This window comes from Arctopsyche grandis, chromosome 13 (assembly GCF_051622035.1).
Source record: "Arctopsyche grandis isolate Sample6627 chromosome 13, ASM5162203v2, whole genome shotgun sequence".
Classification (NCBI taxonomy): domain Eukaryota; kingdom Metazoa; phylum Arthropoda; class Insecta; order Trichoptera; family Hydropsychidae; genus Arctopsyche; species Arctopsyche grandis.
Window position 1 is genome coordinate 8,682,999 of NC_135367.1, and position 23,640 is coordinate 8,706,638.

The 23,640-nt window shown below is 36.4% G+C and overlaps 1 protein-coding gene across 1 annotated transcript in view; it reads right to left on the reverse strand.

Moving 5' to 3' along the window:
* stv (BAG domain-containing protein starvin) overlaps positions 1-23,234 on the reverse strand; it is a 39,489-nt gene extending 16,255 nt beyond the window's left edge. The window contains exon 1 of the mRNA XM_077445135.1: positions 22,849-23,234. Coding sequence (XP_077301261.1) covers positions 22,849-22,872 — 24 coding nt within the window. The 5' untranslated portion in view covers positions 22,873-23,234. The remainder of the gene's footprint in view (positions 1-22,848) is intronic.
* Between the last annotated feature and the right edge of the window lie 406 nt (positions 23,235-23,640).

The following is a 23,640-nucleotide window of genomic DNA, read 5'->3' on the forward strand; positions in this document are numbered from 1 at the left end:
TCACACACGGCAACCTTTCGGTGTTTCGCATTAACGCAGGCTATATATGTACTGAATACATTCCAACGCAGGCTATTTACTGAATTCCTTACTTTCAGTATTCAGTACGAGGTTGCCAGTATGCAGACAACTTTAGAACTTTTAATGGAATATAAATTAAATGACCCCGCAGCATGATCAAATTATTTCAAGGGAGATTTATCAACTAATATTGTATTTATTCCAGACTGAGATATGACGACTATCTCAAAACTTCCTAATTGTGTATGGCGGGCGTTCGTACTCCATCAACGCCACCCGTGAACCAAACTTGTACGATTTATTTTATACAAATTCGAACAGTAGATGGAGCCAGACGTACAGTGGCTCGCATCCAGAAAGCACATTACAATATAATAACATACATATATATGTACATATGTATTATATATTCCACAACTCTGATCTAGATTTATTTATTTATTTAACACACAGTAGTAGCCGATGTTTGAATGGCGGTGGCGTTATAGCGTTCGTATGAGAATTTTATGTCTCGGCAATCAGCTATCCCAAAATACCCTCCCCCAATTGAACACCCACTGATCAAAGCGACACAAGAGTCTATCCATGCATTGGACTGAATCATACTGATTTTAGGAAATTGCCAAAAAAAATGCTCAATTCATAAACGGTACAGACCAGTTAATTTTTTCATGAATTGATCAGTGAATAGCATTTTTGTAAAAAAATCACTAACTGTCATTTTGACATATCGAAAAATTAGTGTCTAATTTTACTTTGTTATACGGTTTTAGTCTCGTATGATAATAACTAATAACTATGCCTTGATTAGGGCGCAGAAACACACAATCGTACGGCACGGCATTCTTAGATAGATTCCTGGTGTCAATGGGCGTATCTTATTTCATTGTTAATTCGTACGATCTTATTATTCCGACAAGTTCCTCCTACATTTCTTCAAATATGGGAATCAACGTTATTGATCACTGACAAACCTGTTTATGTATGTCAATACGAAGAAAATATATCACCGAAAATACTCGAGGGGGTGAATTTTGGCCTGGCATAGATTAGGCGAGTTAGCGTTTGCAAAACTACCTAAAGAAAGACATACGGCGTACCACTTTGTGTGTCTACGCCCTTAACTTGAGAAAAGCCTCGGTGATAATTCGGCGACGGATGGATTTTTTTCACATAAAAACTAGTTGACTATTATTATTTTCTTAGAAAAACCGTGCTTTTTACATAAATAGAGCGGTCTATAGTTATATGCAAACATTCGCGACTCGCCGCTCTTTAATGATTACTACAAGCTGTACGTATCTACCTATTAGGTACAAACGGTTCAACGACAAAACGCTCACCGACTTAATGTCCACGACAAAACGTTCACGGACAAAACATTCACGCGACAAAACATTCACGCGACAAAACATTCACGCGACAAAACATTCACGCGACAAAACATTCACGCGACAAAACACGTTCATAAACAAAATTTAGTTTTTGAATGTGTGAATGTTTTTTGGGTGATCATTCTGTCGTGTAAACGTTATTTCGTGTGAATATGTTGTCCGTGAACGTTCTGTCGTGGACATTATGTCGGCCTCTGTTTTGTCCGTGAGCATTCAGTCGCCAGACACCATATCTTATATGTATATTGAAATATTCTGTTTAGTTTAAAAAAAAAAAACCACATCTATTCAGCCCAATTCATGAAATAAGCAAAAAAATCCTGCATATTTCACGAAATCGACAAATATTTTTCAATTCGACAAATTTCATGAAAAAAACTAACAGGCTTGCACCGTTCTTAAGCTTGACCATTTTTTTTTTTTGACAATTTCACACACGCATGCATACATAATCCAATTCGTACAGCTGTAAGGTGACATTGTGACGTCAAGCCCGGTTTTTAACTTCGATACGAAAATACACACAGTGTGTCGTAAAAATGCGCTATTTATCTTTTGCACACGTTGCAATTAGCCGCTTTTATAACCGACCGTAAAATAAAATAACTGGAAAACAAAACGAGTCTACAACGTTCAATTTACATACTAACGGTGTTGAATGTATTTTTTTTGCGATTTTGCCCACGTCAAAAACACCCCTTTAGTCACCGCCTTTCAATAAATTTAGACTTTCGTCCTCGATCTTCACTCCTACGTATTTCGTTTGTTTACACACGCACTGCATAAACTCGACGAAAAAAGCTCGCACGTGAATCACGTCCAGATAAAGACAGAAATTATTGCGAGCTTTCGCACGAAAGCACACACGTAAATTTGCATATCGCTATGGAATACAATGCCCTGGATACGAATAATTTATCGATGACTTACTTACATACATAAATAAGTTACCGCATCCCATGAGGAACTTCCTGTTATAATAATATTATTATAAAACGGAATGTGTAATGTACATATGTATATCACGAGTGTATAACCATTTGTGTCAAAGGTTTGGTGAAGTGAAGTATGCGTGATGACGTTTGTCGATTGCGAACTACGACAGCTGTCATCGACTATGAAATTCCGCTATGGCTCTTGACCTGCATGCTTGGCATGTGAGCGAGGGTCAAAGACAGGTGTCAACGCAAATTTGACAAGCGCCACTGTATCAGTAATGTGTATGCAGTAAACGACGAATAAGTCAAGTGTGTGCTCATATTAATTGTCACATTATTTTTATAAATCATTTTACAAATCTACTAAAGATAAGTCATCGATTAACATCAATGAATGAATGAATATTTTCAGCTTTTTACTTATCGCAAGCACGAATAAATCCCATTTCAGAAGTCCCACCCCCACTCCACGTAAAAGATGCGCACGCAAGAATTTTATACCATTGCTTTGATTTTGCGCACCTTTTCAAGGACTGGGGGTTGGTCTTCGTAAATGGTACAACGAACTAATGCAAGAAAGTTTAGCTTTGATCGTCCACATGGTTTCTTATATAACATGTAATGCTTTCGATTGTGTGGTCACGGGTTCTATCCCTGGCTTGGTTGCTGATTAGACCTTAGATATGTGACTCCAAAGTCAATCGTTTCCTTTCGGAGTTTGCCAATTTGTCCGATTTTATTGGAAACAGTTCCAACAAATTGGAAATAAAATATCAAAAAACCATGTACATACCACGTTAATCGCTGTGTGTTTTCGCCCTAAGAGAATTCCGCTCCAGAACTCTGTTTCTACCAACTCTGACCAGAGACAATATGCCTGTGGACTAGTGCCTTTAAAACAACCCCAGTGCCAAACATGCTGTCTGCTTCATACAGTTCTGTTGGCAACATATTTTGATTGGCTCATAGTTATAATCTTTTTAATATTTTTTTGTAAATTGGCCAGAAAGACGCATTGGGATTGCCCGTTGATGGAACACTCACCCATGTACCCCAAAACTCGAACAAGTGCAAATACGATATATGTACAGTTGTGCTTCGAGTTGGGGCATCACACATTGCTGCGCGAAAAGTTCAACATTAAAGTTTTGGGATAGGTGAGTGCGAAATGATCAAGGACAAGGTCCATCCCACCGACATGAATGGAACATCCGACGGTCCAGGCCAATGCAGTGAGAGAGAGAGACTCGGTGTGTATATTTTGAACTATTTCTGGCCCATATTCAGGTCAAAACAACATCAAAAATCGATGGTGGCGCGCAGCGTCGCGGTATTTCTCGCGGTCCCAGACAACCGTGACGTCATCATTGCCACACAAACCCCTATCGATCAACCCCCATACGCCCACCATCGCATGACCGCAACACCCCGTAAAAAGCTCTGTCGTCAACGGAAGGATGACGACGATGATGATGATGAGGAATGGAAAGTTGTATGTCTAATCGCATGTCCAGCTCGAATAGCCCAGAGCAGGACTATCAGTTTCGCCATGCACGATGCTATGGGACAACTTTCGAATTGACACAGTATACATGTCGAATGACAAGTTTAACGCGAAGTAATAAAAGTGCTTCCGTTATATATCGCCTTTCTGAAGGCAATGAAACTAATTGTGCTGGATGTCCGATGCGAATTGCTGGAACTGGTCTAGTTTTTCCTACATAATACTCTTTTCTCACAACAGTCGCTGACTTATTTTGAAACAATTCGATATTTTGTCATCGTTAGATAAGAAGGAATACATTTTAATGAATTCAATAATGATAAAACTTCTATAGCTTCATGTCGGGGACATTAGCTTACTTGAATGTTAGCTAACCCCCGTATGTCGGTAAAATATCACAGCTATCTAAAGAGTGGAAGTGGTTCAAAATCAGATCACAAATTTTTGACAGGCAGGAATGTCACTGACCTAACAGAATGGAGCTAATAAAAAGATCCGCTCTTAAGCTCGTTCAATTAATTACCTTTGCTTACCTAATTGTGTGTGTGGAGGCAATCTAGTCGACATGCCAAACTTGGAAGCTGTATAAGATTAAAAAATATGGAGGTGATTTGGTGTTTAGTATAACGAAAAAAGGTAGAATGTGAAATGTATAAAAGGAATAAACATAGTGGAGCAAGTGAAAAGATTGAAATGATATTGAGGTGAATGTGGATATAAAGTGGTACCCAAAAGAAAGAAAATATGTATAGTCGAAACCAAACATGCCTGAAGTAAGAAAAATGTGTGGAATCATATGAATAAATCCAGCCTAGAAGGCTTCATTCAACTTTTGGCAATTTATTTAAAACTCTATAAGCTTGCTAAAGCGAAAATAACCAACTGACATTGAGGGATGTTATGTGGCATTTTAAATGGCTTTCAATAGATTTTTTTTGTTTTTATTAGCTTCACTCTGTTATTTTGTGTATTTTATTTTATGTACTTTTTTCTATTTGTATTTTTAATCTGTATAGCACGTCGCGTTGGACTAATCTTTCAGATGAGTGTGCATGATTGATCGAAATAAATAAATAAATCATTGAAGGTCTAACAAATCTGTAAGGTTCATAGCTGCGTTTGTTCCTCATTCGAGAGAAAAATATCTCTGAGAATGACATATACGGCAAACAAATGTATGTCCTATCTGCCAACAAATCTCTACACCTGTGAACATATTTCGAAAAACCAATAGCCAGAGGCTTTTCTTGTCGACATACAGGATATGTTTTGATTAGTAATAAATCTTTCAGATCAGATCTAAATACGTTTCAGTCTACAAATGATGATACTATATAGAATTAAATCATGAAAAAGATTTCAATTTCGATGCCAACACATTATTAAACGTAGATATAATTTTAAAGAATTCAATTAAAAATTATCACGAGGCACTAATTTTGAAAGCATGATTTGTTGGAACAACTGCGTGGGAAATAGCACTGTCATTATACAGACTTTTTATTACAATTAAGTGTTTAATTGTTCAGAAAGAAAGACGCGGCTAATACCCAACATATAAATTCTAATATTACTCGTTGTAAGAACGTCGTAACGAGCGTTTACTACACCGACTAGAATAATCGTTGATATCTAAAATTATACACGCGACATTCCCGAACGACTTTTACCAATTTTTTACCCAAAAATAAAAAACGAGCGCGACGAATCGACCCGTCTACGTAAAGATTCGGCGTGACAAATTACAACTTTCGTCGTGTACATATATTATATAATTGAGCGTGAAGATGACATACGAATTGAAGCACTAAATACATTCATAAGTATTTTGGTACCAGCGATCGTCTTCCTTCGGGGAAAAGAAGAGCACAAACATCCCTAAAATCCAGAGAGTGAGACCGTGACCCACTTGTGTTGGATTGTGGTCAAAAACGCAAGCAGAAAATACGATAGAATTTGAAATTTCGCAATCGACAGAACCGAGCAATTTCACATTATCACAAAACGCGTTCAGAATTCAGCTCGGTTGAGAGTACAGACGACATACGAGTGTAAAATATTCGCCTACGTGTTGAAATTCCATGTGAAAATGCTGACTGATCTGTTGCATCAATTAGACACCGGACGATAGTAAACATGTATGAATGGAACAATGCATGTATGCATCATTCAAGTGAGAATGCTCACTGGAATGACCCAGAATAATTCAACTAACTTAATTATAAACAATGAACGGGCATTATATTTCAAAATAAATCTGATCCCAGCCAGCTTAAAATGCAGAGTTTGTGTTACTGAAAAGCATTCTATCCGCAATACCGATAGATAAGAGACCCAGCTACCTAGAAGGTGTTGGAAGAATAAATAAAAGTGAAAAAACTTTTGTTACTGTTTAATTGTGTTGCAAAGGGCCGGTAGAAAGCCGCATGTGGGTAGCTGGCTGTCATCGCTTCGATCTGACACAAGATTCCAATGTAAATTTTAATGAGTTCGTTGATGATTAAACTCCCCTAGCTTCATGTTGGAAACAATAGCTTACTTCAATGTCAGCTAGCCCCCTATGTCGGTAAAATATCAAAGCGACCTTAACAGTTGAAGTGGTTCAAAATCAGATCACAATTTTTTCTCGGGCAGGAATTACATTGAACTAAGTGAGCTAATAAAAAAAAGCTCAAAAATGTTGGGTCACCAGAAGGAGCAGCAGCCGAAGTATGTAGGTGTTAAAACCCAGAGATTACTATTATAAACATATTTATTTAACCATATAACTGATCAGACAGACATCGACACATTTAATGTGGCTTTTGGTCAATTAATTAGATATATCCAAAATATTGTTTTTCATTAATATTATGGCTTTTACCTCTACAAAATAAATAAACTAAAATTTTGTCTCGCGCGATTTTGACGCCTTGCGGTTATGTCGGGGTGGTTACGTCGGGGCGCTTTTGTACCGAGCACTTTTGACTGGACACCATCGCATATCCCACTATGAAAAGTGTTGAGAGATCACATCTTATATAACAAACAAAAATGAAACATATTTGAACATACATTTTGAGGAAGATGCATTTTGAACAATGGCATTCTCTCTTCTGACTAGCATTATTTCGTCTCTATAAGGTTTTATAGCATGGTTTTGAATGCAAGAAATAAGTACCCAGAACAATAAATAATTGCACTAATTTTTAAATAGAATAACCGCAGATCTAATCATCCATTCCAAGTTGGAAACTAAGCATATACATGTAGTATTTATACTTCAGAGTCCAATGTGACAAAAATATGATCATTGCATAAAACAAATTCAAACAATTAACGACTCCAGAAATGCTGATATACTTGGCTACGAAATATGTTGACTTTCAGCATCAGCTAGATATAGTTGTGGGTATGACAGAGCACAATCCTGCTCGTTATATGTATCATTTGAAGTCATGTTTTATTTAATTTTAATTGACAATTAAACACATAATTCCATTTGCTACACCTTAATCAAATGTGAATTATACAAGCTAAGTTATCACATTTTCATGGCCAAACATCGTCACTGTCGCAATACGTCATTACTGTCAGCACTACGTCGCGTTTTAGACAGATTCTATCATCAACGGTATATACATACATAATTGCTCAACTGACTTCTATACACAAAATTTAAAATACATAGTTAAATTGTACATTTACACAAAACCACTAAACTACAGAAATAACGACGAGAACACACCCAAAAACGCCACAACCATAAATACCTTCGACGATAACTACGTTCACATAACGGCCTTCCAGCAAACGAACACTTTTAGATGCACTGTTGCGTAATGCATTTACTACACTGCAAGTGCACCCAACTCCCACACACACAATCACACATCGAGAAAATTGATTTATAATGGCAAAAATCCGATCGATAATAGCACAAACGCACACAAACTGACCTACTTTCCACGACACGGTCTCTCAACACGTCTAGTCTTATCCATTGGCAAAGGCGACTGGCGCAATTTGGGCAACGATGCAACTCCTAAGATGTCACACACATTCCAGGATGCAAATTGCAAACCACTTCATTTCTATTAATATGTTCATTTATCATATCATCAGCCAGAAGCGTGGCTCGGTCGTTAAGCTTCTGCTTAACACTGAGAGGCGCCGAGTTCGATCCCTTGAGCTGACCTCGATTGAAAAAGAATTTTTCTGAGTATATCTGTAATGCTGCTGGTCAGACCAGGATTTGTGACTCCTGGTTGATCGTTTCCTATCAGAGTTTGCCAATTTTCTCTGATTTCATTGTTGAAACGATTCCCGATTAAAAATTGGCTAAAAATCCTTCCTACCTACTATGTCACCACTATTTGAGTATGATTAATGTAAATATTACAATAAAAATGTATGTACAATTCATAGATGTCTCGTTAATTGTCGAGTTTGTCAGTGTCTCGTAATTTAGCGACTTATGTATATAATAAAAAATGCTGTATTGTTTGTAATTTGGCCAGGAAGGCGCATTGGGGTTTACCTGTAATGCCTTCCTGGTATGAAATAAAATAAAAAATAAATAAAAAAAAAAAAAAAATAAATCATTACTCCGCATCTACTACCTCTATCCTTAAATCCATTTAAGGAAAGAATCCTTCAAGAATATCCTATGTACATTATTAAACGAGCTATTTTGTACAATTGCATACGTAACGAAGGTCATAGGGAATATACCAAGTTTGTAGGGGATAACTTTTTTTCAGTATTCCGAGTTTGTGGGAATGCCAGGGCTGTTCAGACTACTGCTTCTCCAAACACTCGGCTACCTGCCTTTAAAAGGAGGGACACACGGTAGACTGAACACTCTCGAACGAGCAGCATATGGAGTCGTAGAATAAATTGAGTCGTAGAAGCGACTTGGATCATATATTTGTTAATTTTGACACCTTTTGCCAAACATTTTCACGACTTCTAATACTGGCCTAAAATCACAATGGAATAGGCTCGATCTTGGGAAAATTAGTTCAAGAAATTAAATAACTCTGATGAAACGACCACAGCATTGTATCCTGCTATTGGGGATGTGTGCAAGCAGAATGCAAGCTGCGTGTGTGCAAGTATGATGCAAGGTGAAAGTCATGCCCACATGAAAATCACAGCTCTGTTGGTAGACTACGAAACTCGACCAATCCAAACATTATGCACATATTTTTTATTTATACTTTGGGAAAGACCGCTGAACCCAATTTTATATTTTCCCATGATGCCGTTTTTGGGTTGCCTTTGAGTTACAGCTAGGGTAGTAAACTAATACATACATATATAAATTTATAGTTTATAAATTTTTGAAATTATATTCAAATATTGGGTAGGATGGTTTTTACCAATTTGATAAGGAACCGTTTCCACGATGAAATCAGGTAAATTGGCAAAATCCGATAGGAAACGATCGACTTCACAAATATTCAAGTCTGGCCAGCAGCAGTACAGATAAAACTCGGAATAAACTATTGTCAACCCACAAGATCGAACCCAGTAAACTCTCGGTAGTTAGCATTAATGCAAACACCAAGCTATGTTGCTGGCTTATTTTTTATTTTTACATAGACATACATACATACATACATATATACCAGGAAGGCTTGACAGGAAAACCCCAATGCGCCTTCCTAGACAATTAATTACAAATAATGCAGCATTTTTTTTATTACATAAATCACTATTTCGATAAGCTAAAGAACACGAAATTAACAATTAATTAATTAATTAGTCCATTGAGACATATATGGTTGATTTAGACTTGTGCATAAATATTTACAAATCGTACATACGTTAAATACAGAAGATTTGTGACAGCAGGTAGGATGATTTTTTTTTGCCAATTTGGAGGAACCGTTTCAACAATGATCAGATAAAATTGTCAAACTCTGATAAGAAACGATCGACTTGGAGTAACAAATATCCAAGTCTAACCAGCAGTATTAAAGATTAGCCCAGGATCGAACCCGATAATCTCTTGGTGCTAAACATAAACGCACCCACTGATCAATACTGCTGGCTATGTACCTATATATCTATACTCCACAATTTTATTGTTACGATCTAGTAATCCCAGGACCATTCTTAAATGTAGTAGTAGATGGGAGAAAGGGTGGAGGCGCAAATCTGCCATAAGCTTTGAAGACCACATAGTATCGAATATAGCAGTAGATGTTACCGATGTGAAGTCACGTTCTGACAGTCAACAATGGAAGCGAACGAAGTTCTACGACCTGTCGGAAAAGCGAAAGAAAAGTCGACCAAGCACGTTCGACGAATAAATCTCGATTTTAACGACTCTCCAAATGCAAACTGCACACAACAGAAACGAAAATGCAGCGTATGCAGGTTGCACGGTTGAGTCATGCGACCGTATCTGCGTAATTCCAGTGGGCTTACTCGTTGGGTACCAGCAACGACTCTCTTGAAGGAAAATTCCTCGGCAATGTCTCAAAACCCACACGAATTCGAGAGTGTGTTTGTTTGATCTGAGCTTTTCGTATTATGCGTCGAATGTAAACAGTGAAATGCGGAAGGAAAGACAATGGTATTTAGAAATAGTATGTAAACAATTCTTCTTCGGGGGCACTTAAATGTGCGAGCCGACTAATCTCTGCATACTTTTATATACGCAGCATACAAAATCACTATTTTATGACACAAATAGGTAGCAAGAAAGTTTAAATCTCTTTTTTGCTATCGCCAATTTGATCCTGTTTTTCTCTAGAATCAGAATGTCAGACGCATAAATGCTAACCTTCAATACAACTACTAATCGAGGTCATGCCCTTTTGATACGCAAAAGAAGATAAGCTGAATGCGTATAACCCACATACTATGCTAATTCAGCTATTTCTACTAGAATTGGTTTTAAAAAAAGTATAATACCCAGGTAATCCTAATTAAATCGTAGTTCGATTGATGGGAGTTTGCTATTGTTTTAGTGTTCGTGACAATTAACCATTACCTTAAGCTCTCAAACTAAAAAAGTAGGTCAGCTGAGTATCTTATAGCTAAATTATTACATCTACTATAAATTATGAGAGGAATCTTTAACATTTGACTTATTGTGCTAAAAAAATCCGCTGCCCACTGTGCTGGACGCCAAGCGTCCGTTGAAAAATGTGTGTTTTAAGTTAAACTAATGCAAAATCTGCGAATTTAATATTTAAATTAGCAATAAAAATCATTTTATCGTGTATACGTCGTAAACGTCGAATATAAAATAAGTGCAATAAATGAAAAAAAAACGGCTGAAGCAAAGCCGTCATTTTGAGGCGGATATCATTCTCACACTAACCGTTGAGCGCGCCGTACTGAATTCCTGGAATTAAATTTAAGTCCTGGTCACTCGCTATCCATCACAGTGCGGCAAGTGTTAGCCAGAATCAGACTGACAATAAATCTACATTTGTATACTTATAATAAATTCATCATCCAAAAACGGAAATAGCATTACTCTATTTTCACTGTCATTAATAAGCAAAATTTGATCCATCGCTAACCTCCAACCCCTCTTAATATAACCTGAAACTGAAATAATGTGAAAATGTATAACGAAAATATAAACACATGGACATTAAACTGATTGATGATTCTAAACACAAGAAGCTAGACGAAACGAAGCATTATTCCACTGCACTACACATAATAACGATCTTGACCTCGTAGAACTCGACTTCAGTTGGCACGTAAATAGCACGTGTTAATCCATAATGCTGAAAGAACCTAGAAAAAATTAAGTCGTAAAAAAATTGGCAACCGCTTCAAATCTGCACGTACATATTTACCTATGCACAATTAAATAGTACAATTTGGCAATCCCGAATTCTAAAAAAAAACGAGAAGCGCTATAGAATATGAATAAAACGCATGCACAATCCTTTCGAATTTGTCACGACTGTAAAAGTATAAAACGACGCATTCAAATCCTGAATATACGTACAATTCACTTTCAGCGTGAAAAATTCTTGAATGGCGAACGGCCGTCATTTCGCTTCAGACGAACACAGTTTGACGTCAAAATCCCGCTCATCCACTCAAATAAAAATATCGGTGATCATCATCAACGAATCCGCTCGTAAAAACCCCAGCCGGCTTCCAGTAGTGGGTGTCGGAAGCTCAGATCAGAGCTCCAAAGTCTTTCAGACGAGTCTGGCCAGAGGACAGGATGGCTAATGAACGATGGAACCGTTCCAGGGAACGACTAACTAGCCAAAATGGCAACTATGAATAATGATAATGACAAAACAAAACAAAAAAAAAGGAACGCAATTAAGCTTCGAGAACTGACGATGACTCTGAAGCAACGCGTGACGTCAAAGGAGATCATTCATCCTGTCGTTTATGCAATTTATTACCGGTGACGTGATTCAATGGCCTCATACTAGATGCATCAGCTCTGAGACGATGGACTAGTTTTGAAGCTGATCCATAGTGAAACCCTCAAAATGACCACCAACCTCACAACTAATATAGTTTGAAGGACCTTTATTTTGCTGAAGGAGAAGGTTGTCCAGCAACACGACATGAAAAAGAAAATAAAAAATGTGAGGCCACACACCCCCCATTTAGTTATTGTGCATTTAGCTCGCAAAATCACTGGATTCTGCAGAGTCATTGAGAAACTAGTCAGTGGTATATTTGCACACATAGATTCATTCATTAGATTCGGATAGCCTTCACCTTAAGAAAAGTGAATGTGTGGGTGTATTTCAAAAGTTTTATAAATGATAAGGAGATGTTATGCCCAACAGAACCAACTCATTTAAGTGAACTTTTTTTGACACTTGTAATGCTGACTTGTAACACTGACAACTGAAAATTCGCAGCGCTGAAACACTTCACGAAACTAGAATGGAATGCTGAGGCAACCATGGTTTCCCCTCTCTCCAACTCCTCACCACCGCCTTCTCCATTGCACGAAACTATAATGAGAACCCTCTTTGAGAATTACCTCACAGGCCTAACCATTTTATTGTTTATAGGTTATGCATAGCCACAGCATGGTGCACTGGTAGAGCTATTGCATTCCAGTCCACTCAGATAGGTCGTGGGTTCAAGTCCCGGCCAAATACGCTACCGGCAAGGTCTTGGGGTTATTAAAACAAAGATCGACCACCTCCTGTTAGAATTTTCCGATTTTTCTAGTTATTAGCATCTTTAATTTGTTGAATCTTATACACGTTGCCTACATAATGTGTTTCTCGCATATTTTCTATATCTCTGTTGTATTCTACATATGTGCTATTTTTTGAATTTTTTTTAGTATTTATGTACAAAATTTATCTAGACTTTGGCACATATGTATGCAAACATAAAATAAGTTACAGGTTGGTTTGGAGAGCAATCCTCAAATTCTTGCAGAATTGAGCTTTGTTCCCAGCTACTCCGGTACATTAGATACTGCACTTTGTTTTCATCTCCTATGGCATGTACCAATTTGATGGTTTCGTCGCCCGTTGCAAGGGGCATCAAGCTCCTCAACCAGATTTCCGTTAGCTTGGATTTGTTTAATATGAAATATGCTGATCTCGTTGAGGGATTGATTAATTTGATATCGGAATGTGTTCTACATATTATTGTATTTGTTTTATCATATATTTATGATTATTCTGTTGCTTTTTTATTGTTTTATTTTCTTATTATTATCATTTTATTTCTTTTTTTTGTTACGACTTGAAACTATCTACATATAACGTCACTACGGCAAATAACAACACAAAATTATTCAAATAGGCTAGTTCCGTTAGGCACAACTATCAGAACCATAACATATGCAGTCAATACTCTAATAATCCGAATCAATCTCAACTGAATACATATGTAATCGCTTTATGTCTATTCGTATTTTCTGGAGCATATCTTCCAATCGTGTACGTATTTTTTATATGTATTTATTTATATTGAGATTGACGTAAAGAAAATCAAAATAGAAATGGAAGAAATATATTTTTACTCACATTTTACATAATTAAACGAAATGTGTAACACAAATAAGCCCAGACGCATAATTCAAGTCGGCATTCCTCAAAAATAACTCACCAGGTAAAAAAAAAGAAATCTTCCCACGAATGCACAGCATGGAACTATTTGCAAAAAGAAGGAAAAATATTACCCCTTCGTAAGAATTAATCCAAAACGAAAATTAAATATGATTCATCATAAGTCCTTATGATGACTCAAATCCAAAAACATTCTACACACATGCCAAAATCGGACCGATCATTTGTGAAACATTTGGATCAACTTCAATACGATCGATCGTTTCAATGTCACCAAAACATAATATAATATACCAGTCATGCGATCATTTTCCAATTGAGGGGTCATGGGTTCAAATTGACATGACCATCATCGCTGGAGAGATCTAGATGATTATAAAATGCACATCAAAATAGCTGTCAGAGTTTGTCGGTTTTAACTTACAATAAGTATTGAGAAACCACTCTATATTAATAAAAAATCTTTTCCAAGACCACTACACTACACTACATAGCAAATATGTAGTACCAATGGTTGACATGGTGAATTCCACTACGCTAAGAATCGAGTATGGGCGCAGATACACATAATGGTGCGCTAGCACGCTAGATATATGCTATGGCGATCCAGGTCAAAACTCACTCCTGTAGTGTTTTTGGTGATATTTTATCCTTGTATTGACATAGTTCTGACAGTGATCCATAACGGTGATTCCAATATTTGAAGAAACTTAATACGAAATAATAATATCGTATGAATTAACAATGATATGAGTATTCGCCGATCATAGCTAGAGTCTACCTAGATATGCCCTGCTGTACGATTCAGATTCAGTGTCTACGCCTTGAGTTTAAAAAAAACAATATCAGGAAAGAAATTATGATCTATTTGCAATTTTATTTTTATTCAATCAAGCTATGTACATCGCTCCAATGCGACGAGTGTACTATATAGATCAAAAAACACACCAAATTATATATTAATACATAATTCTAAATTATACATGACATCTATGGTCAAACATTGCAAACATCGTATACAATACGATCAACAAAAATTGATACAACAATACGAATTTTTATACAATAATCATCCACAGAGACATCTATGGAGAGAACCCCGGCGAACCTTGAGAAATAACAAGATTTTGCGAGAGAAATGGGGAAGGAAAGCCAATTTTGCTGGAATCGTTTCAATGAAAATCAGAAAAATTGGAAAACTCTGGTAGGAAACGACCGACGTGGTCACAAACCAAAGTCTGGCCAGCAGCAACCAGTGTGACTCGAACTCGTAACCACACTGACCATAGCAAGCTATGGTATGCTAACCTAACTAGTCCATAATTTCATAGTTTTAAAACCGCGGTTTTTTGTGGGTGTGGTTCGCACACAAAATACAGGATCGAAATTTCACCAGTTACAAAGGTTATTTCGAGAAAAATCGTGACCCATTTAATTACTAGCCTATTCTCACTTTCACTTATGATTATTTTGATTTTTAGGTCAGAATGGAAAAAATCGTTGAAAAATTGTAGCTCGTTTGATAATATAGGATGAATTTAGACAATCTGGAAAAAGGTAAATACGACGAGTAGTAGACCCGGAACACCACAAACTTCCAGAGGCAGTGACGTATCTAGAGATCTAATCTTGAACGTGTCTCGGAGACGAGACTTGCAACGAATTAATAATAAACTCGCACTTGAGGGGACGGATGTGCGAAATGAATACTTAGGCAGTATGTACATACATATGTACTTGTATGATGATAACGAAAAACCTTTAAAAAAGAGACAGACGGATGCAAAAGAGAAATTGAACGAGAACAGGTTGTCCGGCATTTCAGGTATGCAGAACGACGACGACGACGATGATGATGATGACGGGACGAGCGAACCTTGTGGTTGGTTGCCAGTTCGCGAAATCGTGCAATTTCAACAACAATACACACCTTGACAATAATTGCTACGATACGTCTGTCGACGATAACATAACTTAGACCGTAAAAGAATTATCAAACAATACGTATTTGGCGATACGAGGAAAAGTTTTATGCTACGTCGACGTCGTTACGGTGCGAACAAATATTTGATCAAGATCACCTATCCTTATACGGGCGTGTGTATATTTTCATATGAATTTTTAATAGTGTATTTGCCGTTTGGAAACTATTGGGTCGTATCAATATTGTGATTAGACGTACATACATATGTAGTTTTGCCTAGTGGAAATATTTTTTTCAACGCATATTTGTAAATATTTTTGATACAGAATATGCGTGTAAAATCAAACGATAGTAAAAATATACTATGTAGTACAAAGCGTTGGACTTCATAGTATTGTTGCGTAGGGGTGGGTGGAGGATCCAAGTAAAAGGCCAACAGTCGTTTCACAGCATTTATTGATGATTCAGGAGATATACGTACTGACAGTGCTCAGTCCAGAAATGCCCTGATATCGCCTACGTACCGCCTTATAAGGGGTAGATCTCTCAGGACGTCTAACCTGTTTACCTACTGTATAGTCTTATGTATTCGGATATGTATTCCCACGGTATGAGAAGTGCAATCATTGTTTAGCTTTCATGCACTTAGCTTGTCGCTAATCCTTAAAACCACTTACACCGGTCTTTCGGTCTCTCAGGACGCTACCCGGCCTAATCCGATCGCAATTACTCGGCGGCTCTTTTTTAGTATACGTAACAGTATTATATATTGTTATAGCCCCGCCACGCTGAAATTTTCGCCAACATTTCCAAATAGAATTATTTAGAAATCCAATAGAAAGCAGATATAAATATTGTACCTAGTCCAAACAAACCCTATATACAAACTACCCTAGAGTTTTGAAGATGTGTGTTTAGACGTTTATAAACAAAAAAGGTATATTAATGAATGTATTTTTCCAAAACCAGTTCCATCTTCTTCATTGTTGTTAAAATGTAATGCTCACAATCTAAATGCCAAGCCACAATCTAAAATACTTGGCAGTTGGGGATTTCCATCGGGTAATTATGCTATGTTTATAAATTCAGAAATTCCGGTGTAAACAAATCTTTATAAGCGTTGACATATGAATGACACGGATTACACGACCCATGTTCAAAGCATTTTTTCAATGCTACCTGAAAGGCTTAGCGGGTAGAATTATTGTTTACTTTGTACATGCTCAAAATACAACGCCTGTCGGCGCTTGTCAGGCCCATGGACTTGTTGGCAAAACGCCGATCGGCGTTGGGTTAAAATTCAAAGGGTTAACGACAAACTAGAGGGAGCAGATCTTTCAAGGAGTTAGATCAATAGATGGCAATTTCATGAGACATCGGTTGGATAATTTGTCGTAATGGCAAACGAGTAAGTAGCAGATATTTAGAGGTATTAGATCCGACGACAGCAATTTGAAGGAAATTTGGTTGGACAATTTATAGTAACAGCAAACTAGTAAGTAGTGGGTAGCAGATATTTCGAGGAATCAGATCCATACACTACAATCTGACGGGAAAACAGTTGGGCAATTAATAGTAACGGCAAACAAGTAGGTAGTAGGTGGCAGATCTTTCAAGGATTGACGCATAGACAGAACTTTTCCGGCAAATCGGTTGTTCGATTTATCGTAACGACAAACAAGTAGGTAGTGGGTAGCAGAACTTTCAAGGAATCAGATCTATAGACAGCAATATTTTAGATAATTTATCGTAATGGTAAGCTAGTAGGTAGCAGATCTTTAAAGGATTTAGATCCATAGACAGCAGTTGCACGGCAAATTAGTTGGACAATTTATAGTAACGCTAACAAGTAGATAGTAGGAAACAGATCTTTCGAGGAATTAAACAGCGAAATGTCGGCAAATCGATTGGATAATTTATCGTAAAGCTAAGCTAGTAGGTAGCAATTAGCAGATCTTTCAAGGATTTAGATCCATAGACGGCAGTTTCACGGCAAATCAGTTGGACAATCTATCGTAACAGCAAACTCGTAGATTGTAGTAAATAGAAGGAAGCAGATCTTTCGGGAAATTAAACCCATAGACAGCAATTTGAAGCAAAATCGGGTGGATAATTTGTCGTAACTGCAAAATAATAGGTAGTAGATCTTTCAAGAAATTAGATCCATAGACAGCAAAATATCGGATAATCGGTTGAATAGTTAATCGTAACTGCACAATAGTATGTAATAGGTAGTAGTTCTTTAAAGAAATTAGATCCATAGACAGGAAAATATTGGATAATCGGTTGAATAGTTTATCGTAACTTCAAAATAGTATGTAATAGTGAGCAGAAATTAGATCCATAGACAGCAAAATAAAGGTAAATCGGTCGGACAGCTTATCGTAACGACAAACTGCAAGTAGTTGATTCTTCAATGACTCAAAATATAATTTAACAATAAACCAAAAGATTGCATTTTGTTAACTTCAATATTATTTGTTTTTCGGTGAGATCTCAAAATTGCATTTTTTATGCGAGAAAAGGTCTCCAAAACGAATAACCAAACTAAAGTCGAATAATTTGTTATATACAATAAAATTGCTAAAATACAATACAATCATTGCAGGTAAAGAAATCTACGACAGACAAATCGAGAGACTAACTGCATCTCCTGTCCGCCGCATTAACTATCCTAATTAGCAAATCTTCACGGTTTTAATGCTCTCCAACTGACCTCGTTTGTTGGAGAATCTAACCTAAATTACGATTAGCTTGAACCCACTTGGTTAGGTTCCCAGAAAACTAACAAAATATTCAATTGAAAATATGTATTGACCCAATTCCACAGTTGATTCGCACAAATGACACGTAAGTTCCAGTCATCCGAGCTGAAGAAAACATCATCAATCTTAGCCGGGGGCGACCAATTAACCAACGGGATCGTCGACAGCAGGAAATCAGCATCATCAGCAAAAGGACCAGGAAGAGGAAGAGACATGTGAGAAATCGAGGACAGTTAGCTAGACAGATACCCACGCGCCAATTCCATTTGATATGGATGCAACAAGTGCACTATTATTTCCTTGAATATTAGAACTGTCGGTCATTTGCATAATAGGTGGAGTGCTAAAATTGCACAATTTGATTATTTTTATACACATCCAAAATAATAAAAGATTTTTAATTCAATGTGAGAATTCAGACTGAGTCACGATCAAAACCACCTCTAATGGCTCGGATTGTGCTAATAAGCATAACAATACCACAATTGTCGAGCAAATCATTGCATTTCTGAGAATAAATCTGTCACCAGAGCAGACCTTCATTGTTGATGACATGACCAATCACTTTTGTGATAAAAATAAAAGCAATCCAATATTAATATCGAAAATAAGTAACTTTAAATTCATAAATTTTGTATGATGGACTCAACTTTTGGACGTAATTAATTTTCTTGTAGATAATATGACAGTAAACAACGGTATATTAACTGCTGTTGTCATAAATTTGATAAGGAAGAAAGTTTATCTGTTTATTTATTTTATTTTAATCGAACGTGTACACTCGCCTCTACAGATCGCTCCAAAGCGACGAGTGTACTAATACAGATACAATACGATCAATACAATCAATGCAAACATTTTTATACAATGCGAATTCATACAAACATCATCCACACCGACATCTATGGAGAAATTTTTGCAGCATTTTATTATAGAAATTGGCAAACCTCCAGAAGCTGAAAGATTTGCCAGAGAGATTAGAATGGAAATGCCAATTTACAGGAACCGTTTCAATGAAAATCAGAAAAATTGGCAAACTCTTAAAGGAAACGATCGACCTGGATTCACAAATCAAGGTCTGGCCAACAACTACTAGTGGGTATCGAACCGTGACCACTCTACCTACTGAAATTTGCATACATAATAGTTCCATAACGCCGAAACGAAAAATCGTTCAATCGCATCTATGTATGTGTGTTAATATAAAACCTGAAAGGATGTATGTGTGTATATTTTTTGGATGGACAAGTATACAGGTTTAAAAAAATAAATACTACAATTATTAAAAGTTTATAAGAATGCAGGAGATCACGCCGTGAACACTGACAAGAACACACACACATGCTCATTTGTAAGCGGACGGTCGGGCGAGCGTGCATGCTGAAACCGTAGCGTCAATAGCCTCGAGCGTAGTTCATGTATCAATTCCTTTCCAAAACCACCCATTGAAATATCAACGGACACAACTCCAGTGTACAATCGGTCTTTTTTTGTGCGATAGATGCGATCTCTATAAAAAAGTCTTGGCATACGTAGAAAAAGTAGGGAAGCGTTCCATAATTTTTAAGAACGAGTAGAGTGCCGGTTATTAAAGTTTGGAAAGGAGGGGGGATATCGCTCAGGATTTTTTGAGAATTTGCTTAAACTTAATATAAACCGCATAAAAAGAAAATTGAATAAATGAATGGTAACATTATCTACCGCACCCAAGCATGTACGCCAGTAGAACGCATCGCTTATTTATAACCAGAGTAAAAGTTGGCAGAACTGCGTCAAAATAATTTGGCGATTGATTATACACCAATTTGATCCCAAACTGAGTTTTATACTTGGAAAATAATTTATATCTACCATCCACCATTCATATAACAAGCTTTAGACAAAATACAATACAATCACACTAAATACATGACAACATGAAATAAATTTAAAATATAAGCATGCTCTACATATAATACATTTACAAGCTACTGATACATATATATTTACACTATTTATACTAGGGTTATTTTGATATAATACAGATACGAAATGTAAAGAATGTAATAAAAGATGTCATATTTTCTTAAAAAAATCGTAAAATAATTTGTTTTATACAAAATGAATAAAAGACATCTTGCATTAACATTTCAAATGTTAAATTTTAAAATTTATTCATCAGTGCTAATATTATTATTATATTTTTTTTCTTAAAAAAAAAAACAAGAATCATTGATGAATAAATAAATTTTGTATGCAATTTTACAGGAGGGGTTTTATAAATTAAATTTGGTACTAAAAATAAAAAGTGGAATCACAAAATTGGGATTGTGGTAAATTGGAAAAAAAAATGTTTTTAAAATCAAATGCACTAACCTCACAGGCAGGCTGTTAAGTTGGCAACACTCAAAATGCACTCAACAGATTTTTTTATGATCAAAATCTTCAACAATTAGGAAATTCCAAGTCTTCCCTGTGAAAAATGGAAGACCGAAATGTAAATTTGGAAGAAACACAATTAGAAATGGTGAATTGTTTCAAAAAGAAAAAAAGAAAAATTGAAGAAAAAAGTAACACCATGAATGAAATGAATGAATGATTTTTGTTTTATTATTTTAATTTGCATGAACGTCGATTCATAGTTTCTGAAATTCCAACATAAATTACACATAAACATTTAAAACTGCGATTAGTGAAGTACGTAATAATAATCATCAAGCAATAAGCCAGTGTTAATATAAATGGTATAATAATAAAAAAAAAACCGGCAAAAACTCATTGTTATTGTTAAAAGCAAAAAAAAATTCGTTAGTAAACATACATACATGTATTAGTAAAATCCATTAAAAAGTCATAATACATAATGTACAATATAACAGTAAATGTATGCAAGGTTGCACACGACATATGTACATAATTGAAATTCCACATACATACATACAATATGCATAATATTCCAATATCGTTTATTAATACATAAACGTTGCGAATTTAGAAAGTTATCAAAAAATACCGCAAAAAGATTAAAATTCCTCTCCTATGTACACAGATGAAGTCCATAATGTTTATATTAATTGATGACTCATATGAACATTCTAGTGATACGAGCGTGTTAACAGATCCACTACTGACTGCATGACTCAATGAAACGAGAGATCATTTTTTTTACTTATTTTTTATTGTATTCCGATCGACGAGATAAGCAATAGTGAAAGTGTTATAATATAAAAACATTGAAAGCGACAATTATTTTTTTACACATATATAATTGCAACAATGGTGAAGTTTTACACATATTGATAAATTTTGTGATGATATTTGAATGAATTTTGGACAGGTGTACTAAGCAGTTGACACTGTGTTGTATTAGAAAGTGACAGGTTACAATTGTTGGCCGGTGTATTATTATTATTGGCCACTCATATAATGATGCGAACTAACACGTAATCATCAATAGGGCGAAATCACACAGGGAAGAACGGCACGTCGTGTGCTTGGCTTCCCGCTGTGGGGGTTCTCCTACATTTCTTCAAATATGGGACACACCGTTATCGATCACTGTCAAGCAAGGATACAATTTTACCTAAAACACTCCAGGGGGTGTATAAAAGTATCTAAAAAAACCATGTGCCGCGTTCCTTCCTGTGTGATTTCGCCCATAGTGAAGAGAATCGTGTACGTTTTTTTTGTATTTACAAGGCTTTTTTAAGCATCAAATCAAAGTGGCCAATGACTAGTACCTGATGAATTTTCGACTAAATGTGAATTTGTTCTCTTTTTTTAGTAAATAGGTCCAAATTTTAGAAAACTTTCATAAATATTCTCATTGTATTTGTATGTAAATAAGTGTGCTGTAATAAATCTTGTTGTAATGGAGGGGGATATATGTATTTTGCATTGTATTATGAGCTGATGTAAGTCATACTTTTTTCTTTCAATATATTTTGTTTTATATTTATGATACACACTCCCCCCCTATTGAGCTAAACATAAGAAAATTTTGATTTGAGCTTAACATAAGAAAGGGGCAACGATAGAAGCACTACGTCTCAGATCTTCGCACATTGAGTAGGTGAATCATTCTCAGTTATAAATGCAATATATAAACATAATATTATCAGTCGACAGTCGAAAAAAAAGTATGGCCGCCATTTGTCACGTTAGGGTTGATTCAACTGTCACTTCGGCTCCGATTCAAATGTGTAGGATGTGTCCAATGAGGTTATGTCGCTGTGGGAGTGAGGAGTGAGGAGTGAGGAGTTTGATGGAAGACGATGTGATGTGATGAAGAAAGTACTCACGAGTGGCGGCCTTCGGAAAGGCATGACAGCGCGTCAACAGTAGAGAGTGGCGAGTGGAGTGGCGAGTGGAGTGGAGAGTGCAGTAGAATGGAGTGTTGCAGAGACCAAGAGACCAAGAGGCTGACCAGGAGAGTTGACTCACGAGTCCCAACTACATACGACACTAACTGAACGAGTGCAGCTGACCGAAGAGTGCACTCACAGACGACGATTACGGGTCGAGACTCACTGCACCGAACACTGGTATTGGTATAAATATCGATATGGACATGAACGCAGTTGCGCTTCCGTGTTGCACGTCAGACGCAGACGATCGCCCAACGTCGACTGCAGATGAGCGATCGGCGATCACCTCAACTCACACACACTCCCACTCCCACTCACCTACACCTACACCGAGTACACCTCGTTTTCGAACGAAACAACTATTTTTTTCGACCATTTCCACATATACCTTGCATTATTGGCCGCTTGAATTTTTCAATTATCACATGTCAAATCCTTTTACATTAACATTAATGTTGCTCAGTTAACTCTTCACCCCGAATTTACAATAACTACACACTCGTACATAAACAATTGAAGCGTTTTCCCTACTTACTTTTCTTCAATTATAATCCAATCAATCTATGTTTATTTTTATTCTTGGTGATCGTTTGTACCTACGATTGAGCCTGAGCTCATTTATATAAGGCTTTTCTTAGCTTCATTATAAAGTTCCCCTAGAGAAACTTGTTAAATCATTTAAAATTTCCAATTTCTACGATGAATCACTTATTAATATTTATTATT